This window comes from Diabrotica virgifera, chromosome 9, assembly GCF_917563875.1.
Source record: "Diabrotica virgifera virgifera chromosome 9, PGI_DIABVI_V3a".
In the NCBI taxonomy this organism is placed as follows: Eukaryota; Metazoa; Arthropoda; class Insecta; order Coleoptera; family Chrysomelidae; genus Diabrotica; species Diabrotica virgifera.
Window position 1 is genome coordinate 14,251,361 of NC_065451.1, and position 22,344 is coordinate 14,273,704.

The following is a 22,344-nucleotide window of genomic DNA, read 5'->3' on the forward strand; positions in this document are numbered from 1 at the left end:
GAGTAGGAGAGGAAGACCAAAGAAGACCTGGGGGAGACGATAAGGCAGGACATGTTGGTAAAGGGGATTAACATTAATATGACCCACGATAGAATTGTGTGGAGAAATGCAATTAGGGAAGCCGACCCCGCATAGGGATAAGGCAAAGAGAATGATGATTGAAAGTGAGGTGGAGGAATTAGATATTACATTCCATTCTGCAGATGTAATTCTGCATTTCTATTCGGGAAATATTTGCGTCAACACTTCAAGAAGTAAAGAATACGATAGCATCTCTTAAAGATCGCAATGCGTTAGGAAATAATGGTATAAATGAAGAATTAATAAAACAAGGAGGAAACGTTTTACATCAAAAATTTTATTACATTATTCTGATAGTGTGCAACGACAGAAACTGCCTAAGTAGTGAATGAAAGCGTTATAATACCCATAGATAAGAAAGGCAATATAGAACAATTTCGAAAATAGAGAGGCATATCACTTATTAAACACAGCATTAAGCACGGCATTTAAAGGTATATAAATTTTCTTGTTAAGAGCCTCACTCAGTATTCGGAAGATATTCTAGGCGACTATCAATGCGGCTTTCATAACGGAAGGTCAACAATAGATCAAAAATTTATGATCCGACAAATATTACAAAAAAATTAGTGTAGAAAAAAATACCAAGATAATTAGTGTAGCTCATAGTCCAGGGAAATGAGATTTTTCTCGTGACACATCCCCCTCCAGGCCGAAACCAAATTTTTTGAGTAGTATGGACATCTATATTAATAACCTATAATATGTTTCCTGCAGCCGATTTTGATGATGTACATAGTTATAAACAAATGAAGATCAAAAAACGGTAAATTTTCGCTTTTTTCGTCTATTACTAAAAAGTGAAGCATTTTAAACAAATTTGAGAGTAAGAAACTCATAAATCGTCTAAAAAATTTCAATATGGCGTTCGCTGAATATGTCTATCCTTATTGGTTGCTTAGAAAATTGCAAAATAAATCATAAATTTTGAGTTTTTATAAATATTGACATGAAATTTGGCATACACATAGCTAACAAGTCTTGCTTGTGTGCTTTTGCCGTAGGGGTGAGTTTTACCCCCTTTTGAGGGTGAAAAATATATGTTCGAAATAAGTCCGGAAATAGATAAAATGACTAATTCTAAGCAACTTTTGTTCTATAAAGTTTTTCACAAAGTTAATACTTTTCGAGTTATTTGCGAGTGAATATGTTAATTTTTCTACAAAATAACCACGTTTTCAGACGGTTTTTCGCAAATAAGTAAGTATTTGGTCGAAAAAAATTCTTATCAAAAATATAGCACGTCAAAAAGTGAAAAATATGGTGTATATATTAGGTCACTATACCTAGTACGTAGAAGCAAAGTTATAGCTAATGAAAAATAGATTCATATTCGTCAAATTCCAAATCGAATATTTTAACGTGCCATAACCAAAAAACGAAGCACTTTTTTGGGAAAAACTCATTTTAACTTTTTTAAAGTGTTTAATAATGCTTATTTTTGTTTTTTAAAAAAATTTTTTAGCATCAAAAGTAAACAAGTTACGCTCAAAATAAAGTTGGTCCCTTTTTTTGGTAAGAAATCGGGAAAATCACCCCCTAATTAGCATTTCAAATGAACTGAATTGTTACCACTTCATAATTTTTTTACTCGTGTATGTATTGATCATATGATCTGTAAGTTTCATCGGTTCAAAGTCCTTATTTTTGAAAGAGTTGTGTAGTTAAAAGGGCTTGAACGAGTCACTTATCACGAGTGTATGCAAATTTAGAAACACCGAATCTTAACTAATTTTTGTCTTACAGTAAAACAAAAAATACAAAATATTCAGAAAGGTAAAGCCGACTTTTTTATTGTTTAAGATTTTTGGTATCTCTAACAATTTTTAAGTTATTTTGAAAAAAAAGCATTTTTTTCAAAATTAAAATTTTTAAAAATTTTACTTTAAAACCAAATTTATTCAAAAATAAGCACTTTGAATCGATGAAACTTACAGATCATATAAACACAACATAAGTAAAGTAACTTGTGAAGCGGTAACGATTAAATGAAAGTTGCTAATTGGGGGGTGATCTTCCTGATTTTTTTTGCCAAAACAAAAGGGACCAACTTTATTTTGAGCGTAACTTGCTTACATTTGATGCTAGAATTTTTTTTCTATAAAAACAGAAATAAAGCTTTTTTAAACACTTTAAAAAAGTTGTAATGTGTTTTCCCCAAGAATGCTTCATTATTTGGAAATTTCACATTGAATTATTCTATTTGGAATTTTTCGAATATGAACCTATTTTTCATTAGCTCTAACTCTGTTTTTGCTAGGTATAAAGACCTAATATATACACCATTTTTTCACTTTTTTATAGGCTATAGTTTTGCTAAGAATATTTTTTTCGACAAAATGCTTACGTTTTGAGTTATTTGCGAAAAACCGTCTAAAAGCGTGGTTATTTTGTTGAAAAATGAACATATTCACTTGCAAATAACTCGAAAAGTATTGATTTTGTGAAAAAACTCTTTTGTGAATAAAAGATTTAAATGTATGCTAAAAATCAATTTTGTTGCAACTATTTCTTATTTAATAAATTAATCTTTAATTCTGCTCTCTCTTTTCTTTAACAAAATTTTACTATTATATTTTTTTTTTTTTATTATTAACTCCATTGAGTACAACAATCTGCCCATTGGGCATTAAGCATTTGTTATGGTAAAAAATTTTTTACCATTTTTACTATTATATAAAAAAATTTACTTTTCACCTTCTGAATTGATTACTTATTTCTTAAATGATGCTGTAGAACTGTTCAATAAAAAATAAACAAATATAGTATGTGATATAAAACAACTCTCTCCGTTTCACAAATAATCTGACTAACTTTTTTTTCTCTTATCTACTTTTTCTCATGGATTGTGTAGTCCTTGATTCTCCCACACATGCTCCTAGGATCCTTCTCGTCCAAACTGCTTCACAAACAACAAAACTCGCTCGGAATCTCTCCTCAGTTTTCTCTCTGCTCGATATCTTGTACAAATTGATACCAACCGGCTACTCGTTCCAAACAGAAACAGGAATCTCTTCGGACACAAGGAGATTTAACTTCTCAACTCGATCAACGATTTCGTTTCGACACGATTCTGCTTACACGGCCGCCAACTTCACCACTTTACACCGACTTCTTACTTTTCAAAAACTGGACTGCTCTCTTCAGGTCTTCATTACACAGTGAAACTTGTTTTCTCCTCCAAGTCAGACTCAAACACTCTATTCCACTTCCATCCGTCTCTCTTGCCAATCACAAAACATCCGCTCTACACATTACATCCAGCCTTTCATTTCTTAAGAACAAATTAATTTTGTATACTTTTCCATTTTGTCAAATTTCAGGAGACACCAAAATTACTTTTGTGTTTCTACATGCTATAAAAACCCGATATATTCTAAAACTCAACAATAATGGTGCTTTACTGTCTGTCCTTCCAAGAAGCATTTATAAATGTCCTATTGTGTACTGCAAAGCGAATGCATGTACTTTCAAATCCGACCATTTGTATAAGTCCGTTAATAGAAACACTAATGCTGAACGATTTTCACTTTCCGCGAACCACTGCTTATGACTAAATTATACTATTTAAAATATTTGGCCATATACAGGGCGATGAAAATCTATGATCTCGTTGTCTTTGAAATAAATTAATTTTCTAAATTTTCCCCATAAAAATTATATAACAATATAGAAGCTAACCGGATAAGATGGGCAATTATGCGGCAAGATCAAAGAAAGGCAGATTTAAAGACAGTGTTTTTTAAGGAACCGAATGGTAGGAGATCAGTAGGCCGTCTCAGAAAAAGATGCAAGGATGATGTTGGAGCCGATTTATCTAGGATTGGTGTACAACAATGGGATGAAGAAGGTGGAGGACATTAAAATGTAAAAGAAACATCCAAAAAGATCAATAAAAGATTCTACAAATAATATGACTTGATCAAAGAACTTGTTAATACTTACGTAATGAGAAACAACTCCTTGTATTGCGAACGCTTTTGTAAAACCAAACCGGTACGGAGATCTTGAATGAATGGTATGTCTGCCAGATCACATATAACTTCTTGTTCGGCATTACTGAGATAGGCATAGGCAGTCGCCAACTCAGCGTGAAAGGCAAAATTGCCTTTTTTAATTTTCTCCAATCCTTCGGCAGCTGACATTGTGTTGGCCACGCCATTTTCGTATAGCTTCGTCTTGTTTAGTAGACTGACGTAACGGTTACCTCTCTGTTGGATAAGGTAAGCCATAATGGTGGGGGTTAGTTCCAATGATACCTTAAAAAATTCATTATCAAATCCCATTTGACAATACTACTGACTGCGCCACTTATATTTCAGAACAAAAATACTTATTTAACTGTAAAAAATATTTATTTACTACAGTAGGTAGATCTAGTCGTCAGAAGTACTAATAGACTAGCTATTGTGAACTGACAATATAACCTGAAATATAAAATTATTAAAGTAACAATGTCCTCGTTTGACTTTGAGTGTGTACCATATATTCTGCCAATTAGTCCAAGTAATGAAGCTTAAAATAGGACAAAACCCTGCAATTTTTACAGAATGGATCGATTTGCTTAAAAATTTGAGGATAAGTAGTGGATAGTCCAAGGATCAAAATCTATATGATGCCGAAAGGCGCTTTCTCGGGGATGGAAATTTTTTATTATATTTTGACCGCTAAAGTTGGTAGGTCTAAGCAAAAAAGGCTCTATTTTTTTTGATGAAATTAATCGATAGTGTTAGTTTTATATTGAAAAAATCAATGTTTCTAATAAGTTTTCTGCTAATAACTCCAAAAGTTTTCGTTTTATCAAAACAACTTTACTTAACAAAAATGTACTTTTAAAAAAAAATAAATAAAACCGTCTTTTTTAATTCTCTTTAAGACCAATAGTAATCGAGCTATACTTTATTATATGTTAGCTCTTCTTCGTCAAATGCTAAATATTGCAGTTTCAAAGTAAAAGACGGGAAAATTATAAATAATTTATAATAATATAAATTATCCTCTAAAATTATTTTAGAGGATAATTTTCAAAACTAATTTAAAGTATTTAAAAATATCTATCTCCAGAAATAAACAAAAGTCTCTAGCTCAAAAATTAAGTGACTTATAATGAAAATAACGTCAGTCCCTATTTTTTCAGCGAAAAAGTGGTCGGAAGCAACCTCCTAATCACCACCCTAATTAAAATTAGACATTGACCTTATTTACTTTTCTTTATTTATGAATTATTAATAGGTTTTAGAAGTTTGACCGGCTTAGAATGATTAGTTTTTAAAAAAATGGACTTAAAAACGAATGACGAATTTTTGTAGTTTGGAAAAAACTCGCCTAATCTTCAGAATAGAAAGATTAGCATCGGTGATATGAAAAAATGTTTAAATGTTAAATTGTAGCTTATTTAATTCCCAAGAACCTGGTTTGCAAAAAATTTTTCGACGGCAAAAATTGAGTGAGCTATTGACAATTAAAACCTGTAATAACATGCAAAAATCACCTTTAGCAACCGTTTCAAAGTCACTTCTTTTTGCGACTAAGGATTTTAAAAAGCTTTAATATTAATTATCTTATATATCTTATAAAAACCTACAAAATCATTTTTTACCGAATTTTTTAAGATAAAAAATAAAAATGTTACGGTTAAAAAATCAATATATTTTTTTGAAAAAAAAAAGGTGAAATCCAATTGGAAGCATAATAATGTATGTTAGCGGTGTTTTTAGTCATTGACCTTATTCATTTTTCTTTATTTATGTATTTATTAATAGATTCTAGAAGTTTGACTGGCTTAGAATGATTAGTTTTAAAAAAACTAGAGTTAAAAGCGAATAGCGAATTTTTGTAGTTGGGTAAAAAATGTAATTTTCTTCAGAATAGAAAGATTAGCATCAAAGATACGAAAAAATATTTATTATGAAATTGTAGGTTACTTAATTCCCAAGAACTTAGTTTGAAAAAAATTTTTCTACAGCAAAAATTGAGTGAATCGGAAATGAGTATTATGGTAAAACATTGATTTTTTCGATTAAAACTAACACTTTCGATAGCGAATAAATCTAATTTAATTTTATCAAAAAAATGTATAGAAAATTTTTTGCTTAGAATGAATGTTTTTATCAACTTTTGCGGTCAAAATATAATAAAAAATTTCCACCCCCAGATGGGGTGGCAACCACCCCCATGGTAAAAGCGCCTTTTGGTATCATATAGATTTTGATCCTTGGACTATCCACTACTTATTCTCAAGTTTTCAAGCAAATCGATCCATTCTGTAAAAATTGTGAGGTGAAAAGCTTCGGTTCCTGGACTAAATACAGCATTCATAAAAGATATTTTCATGATAGTGACGTTAACTATGTTGACTGTGGCACTTCTCACGATATAACTTGAATATGATATATATGATTCCTGATTTTTAGGGTTTGACTCCGTGTTTAGTAGCTTTGGTTTTTATAAAAATGTTAAATAAAGTTTCAGAAGGCTCTGACTTGCCATTGTCGAGTCAGATGATTCCCGTTTCTTCTAGACGTTTGAAGAAAACTATTATCTAGACACTAGACCTGATTGATTCTGTTCTGTGCATGCATGTAAGCTGGGTCTTATTCCCCAGTTTAGTTACGTGTTTGATTTCGACGTTTTTTTGGTTGGTTTCTTGCAGTTGGAAGAGTGTTTCCAATGGTAGATAGCACCATTGTTTTTTAGCTAGCATCATTATTTATTAGCTAGCATCATTTCAGTTTATTTTATGTCTCGTGCTTACGACATATTGTGATAGTGGTAACGTCTTTACTTTAACTTCGATGGCATTTCGATGTTTTTCTATTCTTACCACTATTTTTCTATTAGTATGTCCGATCTACATTTTAATGGCTGGCCATCAGAGTAGATGGCACCTTTGTAAACTTGCCACTTAGGTAGATAGGAAAATTTCTAAAGACGTTTCGTTGGCTTTCATATATGAATAAAAATTTTCATATATTCACTTTTTCTTTTCTGTTATTCCTTTATTTCCTATTTTAACCCTTTATACCAGCGGTTCTCAAACTTTTTCAGTGATTCACTTACAGTTATTTTTATTATTTTTGGTACCACCTATATTTTTAGATTGTGTTATCAAGACTTACTAAGTACTACTATTTTAATTTTTTCTGTGTTTTGTGTACCACCGCCAATAATGATATGTCCCACCAGTGGTACATGTACCACAGATTGAGAACCTCTGCTTTATACTATTTTATTCCTATTTTATTCAAGTTAATACCCACCTTTAGATTACTTTCATACAGCTCCTTAATAGTACTAATTACTTCTGGAACACCACTTAACAGAGAAGAAACCAAACTCGATGTATAATAATTGTAGGCCATCATGGACATAATTAAAAGGGACAAATATATTATTCGCCCACTAAATCTGTAGGGTACTATTGCAGAACCTGCAAAATAAAATAATTCATATTAAGCATATACATAAGTGGATCACATAACAAAAAATCTAGATATGCCTTCGTACAAGCCATCCTGCAAGTAAAAATATTTGGAAATCGGGGTCTAGGAAAAAGGGTTGACGAACCTGGTTGAAGAACCTCTTAACCTGGCTCAAAACAACATCTGTGCAGCTTTTTGTCGAACATCATTATGACAGACAGGCAAAGGAAAGAGAAAGGTTTAGTAGAGAGCAAAGTGTAATGTTTAAGGAAAATCAGAATGACCTGTTACTATAAACGAATACATTACCTTGTTGTGCAATGATCGATATCGCTATCAAAATAGACGTACAAAAGCTATATTTAATTCTAGTTTGAGTAATAGTATACTCTATCCAATAAATAACGAATATAGCGAACCCAATGATTATTGTAGTAAATACAAAAGCGTACCAAGTATTTATAGAGAACGGTTTTAACACTTCTGTTCCTGGTTTAGTTTTTCCTGGATTAAGAAATAAAAAACCAGTCCTAAAAATTAATAAATAAAATTATTTGCATCATTACACTACTACTAAGGATTGACAGTTTTAGGCTTTAGATGAAATTCAATTCGGGGCCACCACCATCGGCTGACCAAGGTTTCTGCTGTTCAGCGTCTTCAAAGCCATCTGTGTTGTATCCCGAAGCGAACTGAATCCAGCTGTTGAACTATGCATATTAATAAAATATTATTAATAATTAATAAAATACTAGTAATTATTATATGTTGTTAGCGACATCTATCTAGAGACAGAGAAAATTCTCTATAGGTCGGAGTGCAGAATTCTTGGTATAGTATTTTTACTACAAAAGCGATATTACGTAGGTCAAAATTTTTGATGTAAGAGAACTGTCAAAACATTAGAATGTGACTTTTCTTTATTGCCATGTTTATAATAAACATGGCAATAATGAAAAGTCACATTCTAATGTTTTGACACTTCTCTTACGTCAAAAATTTTGACCTACGTAATATCGCTTTTGTAGTAAAAATACTATAACTATCTGTTGCTTAAGCTTTTTTCAAATTTATAAATAGGTACAGGAGGCTCTTTAGATGGGTTTACCCCAAAATCCCGACAGCCAAAATCCCGACAGCCAAAATCCCGACAGCCAAAATCCCGATGGCCAAAATCCCGACAGGCCAGAATCCGGACATAGTGCAGTCACTGAAGGTTTTCACCTCCGATTTCGTTGAACCTCCATCGATTTTCATGAAAATTAGTGAGCAGTTAGAGGATACCTCAAGAAATAAAGGTGATATGATGATAATTTGCGCTTTTACCCTGGGGGTGGATGCCACCCCTCTAGAGGAGGTCCAAACGGCAATCCACATACAAAAAAACCATAAAGCACCGGGAATAGATAAAATACCGGCAGAACTACTCAAGCAAGGAGGAAGGAATTTGACACAACAGATGTACCAGCTAATACGAGAGATATGGATAGAAGAAGAAATCCCCCAACAATGGAAGAAAAGTATAATCTGCACTATTCATAAAAAAGGAGACAAACTGTTGTGTCAGAATTATAGAGGCATCTCTTTACTTTGTTCGGGATACAAAATATTCACTAACATCCTTAATCGAAGACTTCAACTTCTCACGGAAAAAATCATCGGGGAATATCAAGCAGGGTTTAGGCAAAATAGATCTACCATTGTCCAACTATTTACAGTTAAACAAATACTAGCCAAAGCATGGGAATATGACATGGACGTTTACAATCTATTTGTAGCCTATTTTAAACAAGCCTATGATTCAATAGATAGAACAATTCTACCTAATATATTGGAAGAATTTGGCATACCATCAAAATTAATACGACTAGTGCAAATGACAATGACAGAAACAGAAGCACAAGTATGTATTCAAGGACAGATCACTGATGCGTTTACGATAACGCAAGGACTGAAACAAGGCGACGGACTGGCTCCAACTCTTTTTAATCTTGTTCTTGAATATGTAATTAGACGGTTGACGGTGAGTGGAAATAACATACTTACAAACAAATCTACCCAATTAGCAGCATACGCGGATGATATAAACATAATGAGCAGAACAATGAATGCAGCGGAAGAAACCTACGTTGAGTTGAAACAGAGTGCAGAAGCAGTAGGGCTAGCAATAAACACAAATAAAACAAAACTACTCATACAAACCAGATCAAATAGACCGGCGCAACAACACTGTATTGACGATATAGAACATGTGAATAGATTCACGTACCTAGGAATGGATCTGGTTGCAAGCAATGAAGAAGAACCGGAAATAAATAGAAGGCTTGTGCTGGCAAATAAAGCCTATTTCGCGATGGGCCACATATTCAAATCGCGAGACGTACACCGGAAAACAAAACTCTGGGTATATAAAACAATAATCAGGCCCATAGTAAGTTATGGCTGCGAAACATGGGTGGTGACACAGAAATCTGCCAATGCATTAGATGTGTTTGAAAGAAAAGTATTACGTAGGATACTGGGCCCAATAAGTGAAAATAACAACTTTCGAATTAGGTATAATAGAGAAATATACGAGCAATATAGCGAACCAACTCTAGCACAACACACTAAACTGCAGAGATTACGGTGGGCAGGGCACGTGGTCCGCATGCATGAGAATAGAATCCCCAGAAAACTGCTGAATGCAAGAATGCAGGGAAGAAGACCTAAAAAGAGATGGGAAGACGAAGTCGATGAGGATGCCAGGAACTTCCTGGGAACGCGTTCATGGAAAAGAACAGCGGTAAATCGAAATGATTGGAGAAGCTTATTGAAGGAGGCCAAGGCTCGATTTGGGCTGTAGTGCCATTGGATGGATGGATGGATGCCACCCCTTTTCTGAGGTGAAAATTATTTTATTAAAAATAATACCATAAATCGATAGAGGCATAAATTCTAAACAGAATTTGTTATATTAAGTTATTAACATAAATCAATATTTTTGAGTTATTAAAGATCAAAGATTTTATTTTTCCGTAAAAATGCATGTTTTAAATTTATTTTTCACGTATAACTTAAAAAAATTTACAAAAAAGTCATTCTTACCAAAATTGAAGACAATAAAAAATTTAATACATCACTCATTCAAAGTACTAAACTAATGTTAATTCAAAGTGAGTTATGGGTAGTTGAATGTATATTTTTTTTCGATGAGTACTCAAATCTAAGTTTTCAAGCTTAAATAACGGGAAAACAATGCATTTTATAATATATATCTGCTAAGCACTTATCAAAGTACTTTAGAATACCTAACAAATGAGCTCCAGAAGAAGTTAATAGCATCAAAATTAAGCAAGTTATGATGAAACTAAGAGAAGCCTTTCGAATTTTTTAGGAGAAAGTGAAAAATAACATACGCCATTTCCACAAAAATTAAAATTTATAGTAATTCTTACAAAAATGACTTTGTATTAGCATAAGTAATGATTTTAACAATTTTCACCGGTTTAGAATGCATATTTTTGAAAAAAGGGTATAATTTAAAAAAATCAGAATTTTTAAAATTATCGTCATTTTCATTTTCTTTTGATAATAACTATAAAAATACTCAATATACTTACGTAGAAAATGGTATACAGTAGAACCCCGCAAATCCGAACTAATTGGGGGGACAGCCTGTTCGGATTCCGAAAAGTTCGGATTCCGAAAAGTTCGGATTATCCGAAAGTTAGCCTTAACTAGTAGTTCAAAGCTTTCATTGTGATTTTGAGTAGCCAAACGTTCTCTCAAGAGTGTGGGCAATATTTTTGGACTCAAGTTGACTACGAGAGAACCAAAGTAAGTTTGTGTTTAACCTTTATAAACACTTTATAAACCTATATATTAAAGTATAATATTTATTTTTAAGAAATTTTAAATGTCAAAGTCCTAGTAATCCTACACTGTCCAATTTTCTGGCTTTACTCTGTATAATAAACATGTTTTTAAGTTTTTGTCTTGAATTTTTAAATTTTTTTCACTTCCCGTTGGTTCGGATTTGCCGAAAGTTCGGATTCGCGGGGTTCGGATTTACGGGGTTCTACTGTATAACCAAATTTTAGTTTTTTCTATATCAAATATTATACCTTTTTTACCATTTCTATAGGGTGAAAAATAACCGAGATAGAAACGTTTAAAGCTTAAATTTTGCTGCGAGAACCATGTAACCGTGGCCATTTAATCTTTGATTTTTAAAAAAGTAAGGAGTTTAATAGATTATATTTAACGCGGTTTAATAGCCTTTTAATTACCTTTCAAATACTGATATCAAATAAACCTGATATCTTAAAAATTAACGGAGTTAATAAAAAAAACGATAACATTTTTTGGAATAATTTTTAAAAGATGAAGTTTGAAAAATTTTTGGAGCATAAAGTTTAATGCTATTAACTTGTTCTGTATCTCATTTAATAGATATTTCTAGGTACTTTCACATATGTTTAATAAGTTTGTTATAAAATGCATAGTTTCCCGTTATTTAAGCTTGAATACTTAGATTTGGGTACTCGCCGAAAAAAATATGCATTCAATTACCTATAACTCACTTTTGGTTAATACTAAAAGGTTCTTTTAGTTAGAAGTTTATTTAATTTTTTATTAGCTTTAATTTTGGTAATAATAACTTTTTTGTAAAAACTTATAGTTTTTGAGTTATCTATGAAAAATCGGTTAAAAACATGCATTTTTCTTACGAAAAATTAAAATTTTTGATATTTAATAACTCAAAAAGTTTTGATTTATTTTAATAACTTTATATTACAAATTTTGCTTAGAATTTGTCCCCCTATCTAATTATTGGGTTATTTTTAATAAAATAATTTTCACCCCGAGAAGGGGTGGCATCCACCCCCAGGGTAAAAGCGCAAGTTGGCACCATGTCACCTTTGTGTCTTGAGATATCCTCTAACCACTCACCAATTGTCATGCAAATCGATGGAGGTTGAACGAAATCGGAGGTAATAGCTCATATCCACCTTCAGTGACTCCACTAACAGCTTTGATAAGTTCCTTTTTAACATATAATTACATTTATTTCTGGTCTTTTGTTTATGGCCATCTGTTTTTTATTTTTTGTTACTAAACAAAAGTATTTACCATTTAATATGAACTAATTTTCTAAATAAAATTTCTAACATGGATATATGAATTAAATTATTTTTTTGCCAATATATAGTCCAATAATATATGTACAGTAGACTCGCGATTATCCGAGCCTCGGTTATCCGAGCCCCTCGGTTAACCGAGGCAAAAGTCGTAACCGGTGAGTTACATCTTTCAACCTTGGCGCAACATTGCCGCCTCAAAAAGAATAATTAAGCTTACGGAAAAGTAAATCTAAGACTTTTTTAAACAGTCATATTGATTAGATAAATGTTTTGATCTTTTATAGACAGTACTGTATTAGTTTTTAGTCATTAAAATAACCACGGTTATGGTTATTTACATGTTTCTCTATCTAGTCCTGTCGCCAGGGGGGGTACAACGGCCTCCTTTATTCAGATGGACTTACCCAAGTTTTTTTCATGTATTTTGACCCGTAGAATACGAATTTTTTGGGTAACAGTTGATCCGGATGTCGATAAGATTGTTATTGACCAAGAACTTGAGGAATTACATAACAGAGGTTTCTCACAAAACAAAACATTTTTTTGTATTTTTTGGGTCATTCTAAGTAAAAAATGTTCTAACAAGTTTTCCCGTAGGATGCTCAGTTTTCGAGATAAACGCGGTTGAACTTTCAAGAAATCGAAAAACTGCAATTTTTAAACCCGAATAACTTTTGATTAAAAAATAAAATAGCAATTCTGCTTAGCGCCTTTGAAAGTTCAAGTCAAATTATATCGGTTTTGATTATTTGCATTGCTAAAAATTTATTGTGTTATTGTTAAACAAAGCTACAAACACCTAGTGCGTGAGTGATGTTTTCTATGATTTCTCATTTAAAATCTAACGAGTATGTAGAATAGGTATTAGTGCAATCGAGGCTATTTCTACGTAGCATGCGTTAAAATGCATGTAAAGGCAAGGGAAACACTATGTGTTTATAGCTTTTTTAAACAATAAAAAAATAAATTTTTAGCAATGCAAATAATTAAAACCGATATAATTTGACTTAAACTTTAAACTTTAAACTTTTAAAACTTTTTAAAACTTTTTAATCAAAAGTTATTCGGGTTCAAAAATTGCAATTTTTCGATTTTTTGAAAGTTCAACCGCGGTTATCTCGAAAACTAGCCATCCTACGAAAAAAATTGTAGAAACATGTTTTGCTTAGAATGACCCAAAAAATACCAAAAAATGTTTTGTTTTGCGAGAGATCGCGGTTATGTAATTCCTCAAGTTCTTGGTCAATAACAATCTTATCGACATCCGGATCAACTGTTACCCAAAAAATTCGTATTCTACGGGTCAAAATACATGAAAAAAACTTGGGTAAGTCCATCTGAATAAAGGAGGCCGTTGTACCCCCCCTGGCGACAGGACTAATCAGTACAACCAATCTCAGTGTTAACCGAGTTTTTTCCGTATCCGAAGTAGTCACGGTCCCAGTATCAAATCCTGAATTCAAGTTTACTTTCATATAATAGATATTATCATGTCACTTACAACCTTCCATTTCAGTAAGTATAGCTTTTATATTACAAAATGAAGTGTTTAATGATTTTTTCTTTTAAAATACATAATAATAATTAGTATATACCCGTACTTATTAGTAGGTAATTAATTTTTCAATTTCAATACTACACGAGCGGTAGTATTGAAACACGACACCCACGGAGGGGTGAATGGCTAATTTTATTCATACTTCATATTTTCGAGAGTGCTGAAAACGAAAGTGAGGTTTATTTTGATTTTTATGTGGGGGAACATTGTCAAAATCGCAATTTTAACCTAAAAATAAAAAAAATGAAATCACTTTTTTTGCGTTTACCTCGCTACAACTCTGTTCTGTTTTAAAAACTTTTAGTAAAATTTTTACGGTATATAGCTCTAACATTTTTGAAGACAACGATACCAGCTTCAAGCTTTTATTCTTATCCTGATAAAGGTTATAAATTTTTCAAAGAAAAAGGTGCGGATTTGTGCATTGCAAAGTTTAATTGCAAAAGTTGTGTGACGAAGTTTAAAATTTAGCATCTCAATCACGTTTATGTTAAAGTATAGAGTACTAAGAAGTTTTTGGTAAGTTGTAGATCAAAATGTTTTATAGAAAAAAAAAATAGTGCAACTTTTAATGTCAACATTAGAAATCTCCAATAAAACGCTTATTTTTCGAGATACTGACCATGGGTGGTGAATGGCTAATTTTGGTCTTAGGTTATATTTTTGATAGTGATGAAAACGAAAATGAAATTTATTTTAAATTTTAGGTGGAGGAATATTGTCAAAATTGCAATTGTACCGCAAAAATAAAAAAAATGAAATCACGTTTTTTGCGTTTACCTCGCTACAACTCTGGTCCGTTTTAATATCTTTTTCTAAAGTTTGTACACTATTATATCGCTCACTCTTTTGAAGACAATGGTTTGTGCTTTAAACTTTTAGTCTTATTCTAGTAAAAGTTATGAATCTTTTAAAGTACTTACAAGGTGCAGATTCATCAATTGCAAAGTTTAATCGCAAAATTTGACTGACAAAATTTGAAATATAGATTTAAAATCAAATTAAAAAAAAACATGAGTACAAAGAAGTTTTCTGGAAAGTTTTGGATCAAAATGTTTTATCGGAAACAAAATAGTGCAACTTTTAACATCTACGTTATAAATCCGCAAAATAACGCTAATTTTTCAAGATATTGATCATTGGTGGTGAATGGCTAATTTTGGTCTTACTTTATGTTGTTGATGGTGCTGAAAATGAAAATCAAGTTTATTTTGAATTTTAGGTGGGAGAACATTATCAAAATCGCAATTTTGCCCTAAAAATAAAAAAATGTTAAACCACGTTTTTCTTAAAATTAAAAGTTGCACCATATTTTTTCTATAACACATCTAAACCTAAAACTCCCCATAAAACTTCTTTGAACTCTATGGTTTAACGTTAACGTAATCAAATAGATAAATTTTAAATTTTGTCACTTAATTTTTGCGATTTAACTCTGCAATTCACGAATCTGTACCTTTTATTTTTTTTAATTCATAACTTTTATAAAGAAAAGACTGAAAGGCTACAGTTACTTTCACAGTCTTCACAAAGGTGAGAAATACTTGCTGTAGAAATTTAAGAAAAAAATATTAAAATGGAGAATATTAAAATGGTAAAAATTCGTGACATCACTTTTGTTTCATTTTTAGGTTAAAATTGCGATTTTGACAATGTTCCCTTACATAAATTTCAAAATAAACCTCTTTTTCGTTGTCAGCACCATCGAAAACATAAAATCAGACCAAAATTAGCCATTCACCTCCCATGGCCAGTATCTCGAAAAATAAGCGTTATTTTGGGGATGTACACCTGGTTCCAAAAAAAACTGATACGACTCTTGACGCGTATTTTGTAGAAAATTGAGCAGTGTATTTTGAAGGATAAATACCTAATATTTACATACTGTCAATGTCACTGCCAAATCTTAAAATTTGTCAGATAGCTTATTCTGTTCCACGGTTATTAGACTTTATTATTAATCTTTATTATTAATACTTTCTCCGCAACTGAGGGTATCTTATCAACTGTATTGTTTTTAAACAATAGATGATAAAATAAAAATATTGACAGTTCAAAAATGTGAACATTATTGCATTGTGTGTGGCCTAAGTTTGGGCTAAAAACTGAAATGTATTACATTTTTACAAAATTTTGGAATATGTTTAATTACGTAGACCAATTTTAACAGTTGTTTTCAATACAGATTTGAATCATCTACAAATAGTTTCTATGGGCCATTCCACGAACATACGCCTGTTTTAGATTACTTCGACAACGAATATTTTACTGTGCAACATAAGAAGTACGAAAGTAAATGGCGCTAATAATTATTCCAATAAACAACAATGTAATTTGCAATTTAATTTCGTTCTTCTTAATTTGCACAGTAAAATATTCGTTGTCGAAGTAATCCAAAACAGGCGTATGTTCGTGGAATAGGGTATAATGTCTTTTGATGTCAAATAATTATAGAGCTGGAATTCAACAGTTTAGAATTTTACATTGAGTTAATGCAAAATTGTGACGGATGTTAAAATTCTCAATGTATTTTAATTGTATTCATTTTTTTTCGAATCCTGAGAAAGTTAATAAATATTTTTGAAAATTTTAAACTCAGAATGAAAGACTACATTATTACCGAGGGCTGAAAGTCCCTGAAAACTTCTATAATATTTATTTTAATAAGTTACAGGGCTGAAAATAAAAAAAAGTGTGATATTTAATTTCAAATATTTCATTCAATAGAAACTGCTTGTTTATTCTAAGGGGCTTTCCGCCCTCGGTAATAATGTAATCTTTCATCCTGCGTTTAAATTTTTCTAAAATACTTATTAGTTTTTTCATGAATCAGTTGTTTGTTTATTTTATTATTTGTCTGTCATAATAAATATAATGTCAGATCAATCAAATACACTGCTCAACATGATGAAATCTTACTAAGAGTCGTATCAGTTTTTTAGGAACCGGCTGTACAACGTCTATATTAAAAGTTGCGCCATTTTTTTCTATTAAACATTTGTAACTAAAACTTTCCAGAAAACTTCTTTGTACTCTATGTTTTAACATAAACGTGATTAATAAGATAAATTTTAAATTTTGCCTCTCAACTTTTGCGATTAAACTTTGCAATTCACGAATCTGCACCTTGTACTTTAAAAAATTCATAACTTTTACTAGAATAAGACTAAAATCTTAAAACCCATACAGTTGTCTTCAAAAAAGTGATCAACAATATAGTGTACAAACCTTAGAAAAAAATATTAAAATCGACCAGAGTTGTAGCGAGTTAAACGCAAAAAACGTGATTTCACTTTTTTTATATTCATGGTAAAATTGCGACTTTGACCATATTCTCCCACCTAAAATTTAAAATAAATTTCATTTTCGTTTTCAGCACCCTCAAAAACACAACCTAAGATCAAAATTAGTCATTCACCACCCATGGTCAGTATCTCGAAAAATAACCGTTATATTGGGGATTTCTAATGTCTACAATTCACATGTATTCCTGTGCTTTCTAGACTACGAGAAAGCGTTTGATCGTGTCCAACATCACAAGTTAATGCAGATCCTCAAGAAGCTTGATATAGACCAAAAAGACATAAGATGCATTGAAAACTTGTACTGGTATCAGGCAGCACAATTAAAAATAGACAATTATATATCCAAATCCATACATATAAGAAGGGGTGTTCGGCAGGGATGTGTGCTTTCCCCTCTTTTATTTAACATTTATTCGGAAGCCATATTTCAAGAGTCTTTGGAAGATGCAGAGATGGGAATCAAAGTGAATGGAGTATTAATCAACAACATACGATATGCTGATGATGCTGTCTTAATTTGCGACAACATAGCAGATCTTCAACAACTTGTCAATATAATCGGAGAATACAGTAAGCGAATGGGATTAGAGATTAATACCAAAAAGACCAAATTCATGATCATCTCCAGAAATTTGGATGCATTTGAAAACTCCACCATAACACTGAATACTAAGTCCATTGAGAGAGTGAGCAAATTCAAATACCTAGGAACGTGGCTTTTTGAAGACTGGGCATCGGACAGGGAAGTAAAATGTCGCATTGAGCAAGCTCGACAAGCTTTCGTAAAATTCAGGAAGGTACCGAGCTGCTCAGAGTTCGACCTTACACTGAGACTAAGGTTTACTAAATGCTACGTGTGGTCGGTGCTGCTATATGGCATAGAGGGCTGGACACACAAAACGAGGGATATAAACAGATTAGAAGCCTTCGAAATGTGGCTTTATCGCCGTATCCTAAAGATACCATGGACGGCGAAAGTCACAAATGTGAATGTTCTTAAAAGAATCAACCAAGAACGTCAGCTTTTCGAAAACATCAAGAAAAGAAAAACGGCGTATTTGGGTCACATCATGCGAAACGAAAAATACCAGTTCCTTCAACTTATAATCCAGGGTAAAATTGAAGGCAAGAGAGGAATAGGACGCAAGAAAATGTCCTGGCTCCGAAACATAAGGCAATGGACAGGGATTACCGACATACAATCACTGATCCACATTGCAAGAAACAGAGAGTTAATGGAAAATGTGATCGCCAACATCCATTAGTGGATTTGCATTTGAAGAAGAAGGAGAATGTCGAAAATAAAAGTGGCACTATTTTTTTTCTATAAATTATTCTGATTTAAAATTTTTCAGAAAACTTCTTTGTACTCTCTATTTCAACATAAATGTGATTACAAGGCTAAATTTGAAATTTAGTCACTCAACTTTTGCGATTAAACTTTGCAATGCACAAATCCGCACCTTTTCCTTTGAAAAATTCATAACCTTTATCAGAATAAGAATTAAAGTTAAATTCAGGTACCGTTGTCTTCAGAAATGATAGAACTCTATACTGTAAAAATTTCAGAAAAAAATATTAAAATGGAACAGAGTTGTAGCGAGGTGCACGCAAAAAAACATTATTTTATTTTTATTTATTTTTAGGGTAAAATGTTCCCCCACATGAAATTCAAAATAAATCTCATTTTCGTTTTCAGCATCGTCAAAAACATACAGTATGTCTAAAATTAGCCATTCACCTCTCCTTGGTCGGTACCTGGTTATTTTAGGGGTATCTCCCGCTCGCCTATACTCTATAATATGATTTGGTATTGCATTCGAAAAGGAAACAATAAATATTCAAAATGTAGTGGTCGGGATTTTTACTTATGCGAGGATTCTGGTGTGTCGGGATTCTGGTGTGTCGGGATTTTGGGCGCCACCGTCTTTAGATACACCACAGGCGGCTCTGAAAACACGGAAAAGCAGAAACCTTGGTTAGCCGATGGCGGTGGCCCCGAATCAAATTTAATCTAAATCTGTCTTCCCTTATTTTATTTTACTCATATTTGAGTACTAATGATGCAAAATTCTGTTGGAATTTTATCTAGATAAGTGGGCAAGTGATGGATGTATATTATAGGTTCTCTCATATCCGCTATATATCGGGCCGTGTCTTTATTTTGTAAAAAGGTTAGGCAATAGATAGTTACAAAGAATTCTGCACCGACCTATAGCGAATTTTCTCTGTCTCTAGATAGATGTCGCTAATGCGTCGGTACGCATTTAATATTTTATTAATATGCATATTTCGACAGCTGGATTCAGTTCGCTTCGGGATACACCACAGGCGGCCCTGAAGACGCTGAAAAGCAGAAACCTTGCTTAGCCGATGGTGGTGGCCCAGCCCCAGAATCGAATTTAGTCTAAATCCGACAGCCAAAATCCCGATGGCCAAAATCCCGACAGGCCAGAATCCCGACATAGTGCAGTCACTGAAGGTTTTCACCTCCGATTTCGTTGAACCTCCATCGATTTTCATGAAAATTAGTGAGAAGTTAGAGGATACCTCAAGAAATAAAGGTGACATGATGATAATTTGCGCTTTTACCCTGGGGGTGGATGCCACCCTTCTAGAGGAGGCCCAAACGGCATTCCACATACAAAAAAGCCATAAAGCACAGGGAATAGATAAAATACCGGCAGAACTACTCAAGCAAGGAGGAAGGAATTTGACACAACAGATGTACCAGCTAATACGAGAGATATGGATAGAAGAAGAAATCCCCCAACAATGGAAGAAAAGTATAATCTGCACTATTCATAAAAAAGGAGACAAACTGTTGTGTCAGAATTATAGAGGCATCTCTTTACTTTGTTCGGGATACAAAATATTCACTAACATCCTTAATCGAAGACTTCAACTTCTCACGGAAAAAATCATCGGGGAATATCAAGCAGGGTTTAGGCAAAATAGATCTACCATTGACCAACTATTTACAGTTAAACAAATACTAGCCAAAGCATGGGAATATGACATGGACGTTTACAATCTCTTTGTAGCCTATTTTAAACAAGCCTATGATTCAATAGATAGAACAATTCTACCTAATATATTGGAAGAATTTGGCATACCATCAAAATTAATACGACTAGTGCAAATGACAATGACAGAAACAGAAGCACAAGTATGTATTCAAGGACAGATCACTGATGCGTTTACGATAACGCAAGGACTGAAACAAGGCGACGGACTGGCTCCAACTCTTTTTAATCTTGTTCTTGAATATGTAATTCGACGGTTGACGGTGAGTGGAAATAACATACTTACAGACAAATCTACCCAATTAGCAGCATACGCGGATGATATAAAAATAATGAGCAGAACAATGAATGCAGCGGAAGAAACCTACGTTGAGTTGAAACAGAGTGCAGAAGCAGTAGGGCTAGCAATAAACACAAATAAAACAAAACTACTCATACAAACCAGATCAAATAGACCGGCGCAACAACACTGTATTGACGATATAGAACATGTGAATAGATTCACGTACCTAGGAATGGATCTGGTTGCAAGCAATGAAGAAGAACCGGAAATAAATAGAAGGCTTGTGCTGGCAAATAAAGCCTATTTCGCGATGGGCCAGATATTCAAATCGCGAGGCGTACACCGGAAAACAAAACTCTGGGTATATAAAACAATAATCAGGCCCATAGTAAGTTATGGCTGCGAAACATGGGTGGTGACACAGAAATCTGCCAATGCATTAGATGTGTTTGAAAGAAAAGTATTACGTAGGATACTGGGCCCAATAAGTGAAAATAACAACTGGCGAATTAGGTATAATAGAGAAATATACGAGCAATATAGCGAACCAACTCTAGCACAACATACTAAACTGCAGAGATTACGGTGGGCAGGGCACGTGGTCCGCATGCATGAGAATAGAATCCCCAGAAAATTGCTGAATGCAAGAATGCAGGGAAGAAGACCTGTTGGAAGACCTAAAAAGAGATGGGAAGACGAAGTCGATGAGGATGCCAGGAACTTCCTGGGAACGCGTTCATGGAAAAGAACAGCGGTAAATCGAAATGATTGGAGAAGCTTATTGAAGGAGGCCAAGGCTCGATTTGGGCTGTAGTGCCATTGGATGGATGGATGGATGCCACCCCCTTTCTGAGGTGAAAATTATTTTATTAAAAATAATACCATAAACCGATAGAGGCATAAATTCTAAACAGAATTTGTTATATTAAGTTATTAACATAAATCAACATTTTTGAGTTATTAAAGATCAAAGATTTTATTTTTCCGTAAAAATGCATGTTTTAAATTTATTTTTCACGTATAACTTAAAAACTATTAGCTTTTACAAAAAAGTCATTCTTACCAAAATTGAAGACAATAAAAAATTTAATATATCATTCATTCAAAGTACTAAACTAATGTTAATTCAAAGTGAGTTATGGGTAGTTGAATGTATATTTTTTTCGATGAGTACTCAAATCTAAGTTTTCAAGCTTAAATAACGGGAAAACAATGCATTTTATAATATATATCTGCTAAGCACTTATCAAAGTACTTTAGAATACCTAACAAATGAGTTCCAGAAGAAGTTAATAGCATCAAAATTAAGCAAGTTATGATGAAACTAAGAGAAGCCTTTCGAATTTTTTAGGAGAAAGTGAAAAATAACATACGCCATTTCCACAAAAATTAAAATTTATAGTAATTCTTACAAAAATGACTTTGTATTAGCATAAGTAATGATTTTAACAATTTTCACCGGTTTAGAATGCATATTTTTGAAAAAAAGGTATAATTTAAAAAAATCAGAATTTTTAAAATTATCGTCATTTTCATTTTCTTTT

At 32.6% G+C, this 22,344-nt stretch overlaps 1 protein-coding gene across 1 annotated transcript in view; it reads right to left on the reverse strand.

The window, feature by feature from the left end:
• Positions 1-4,022: 4,022 nt before the first annotated feature.
• Positions 4,023-22,344, reverse strand: part of LOC114330682 (ionotropic receptor 75a-like) — a 46,865-nt gene continuing 28,543 nt past the window's right edge. The window contains exons 6-8 of the mRNA XM_028280097.2: positions 7,812-8,032; positions 7,341-7,510; positions 4,023-4,340 (exon numbers count right to left, since the gene is read on the reverse strand). Of these exons, the coding sequence (XP_028135898.2) occupies positions 4,023-4,340; positions 7,341-7,510; positions 7,812-8,032 (709 nt within the window). The remainder of the gene's footprint in view (positions 4,341-7,340; positions 7,511-7,811; positions 8,033-22,344) is intronic.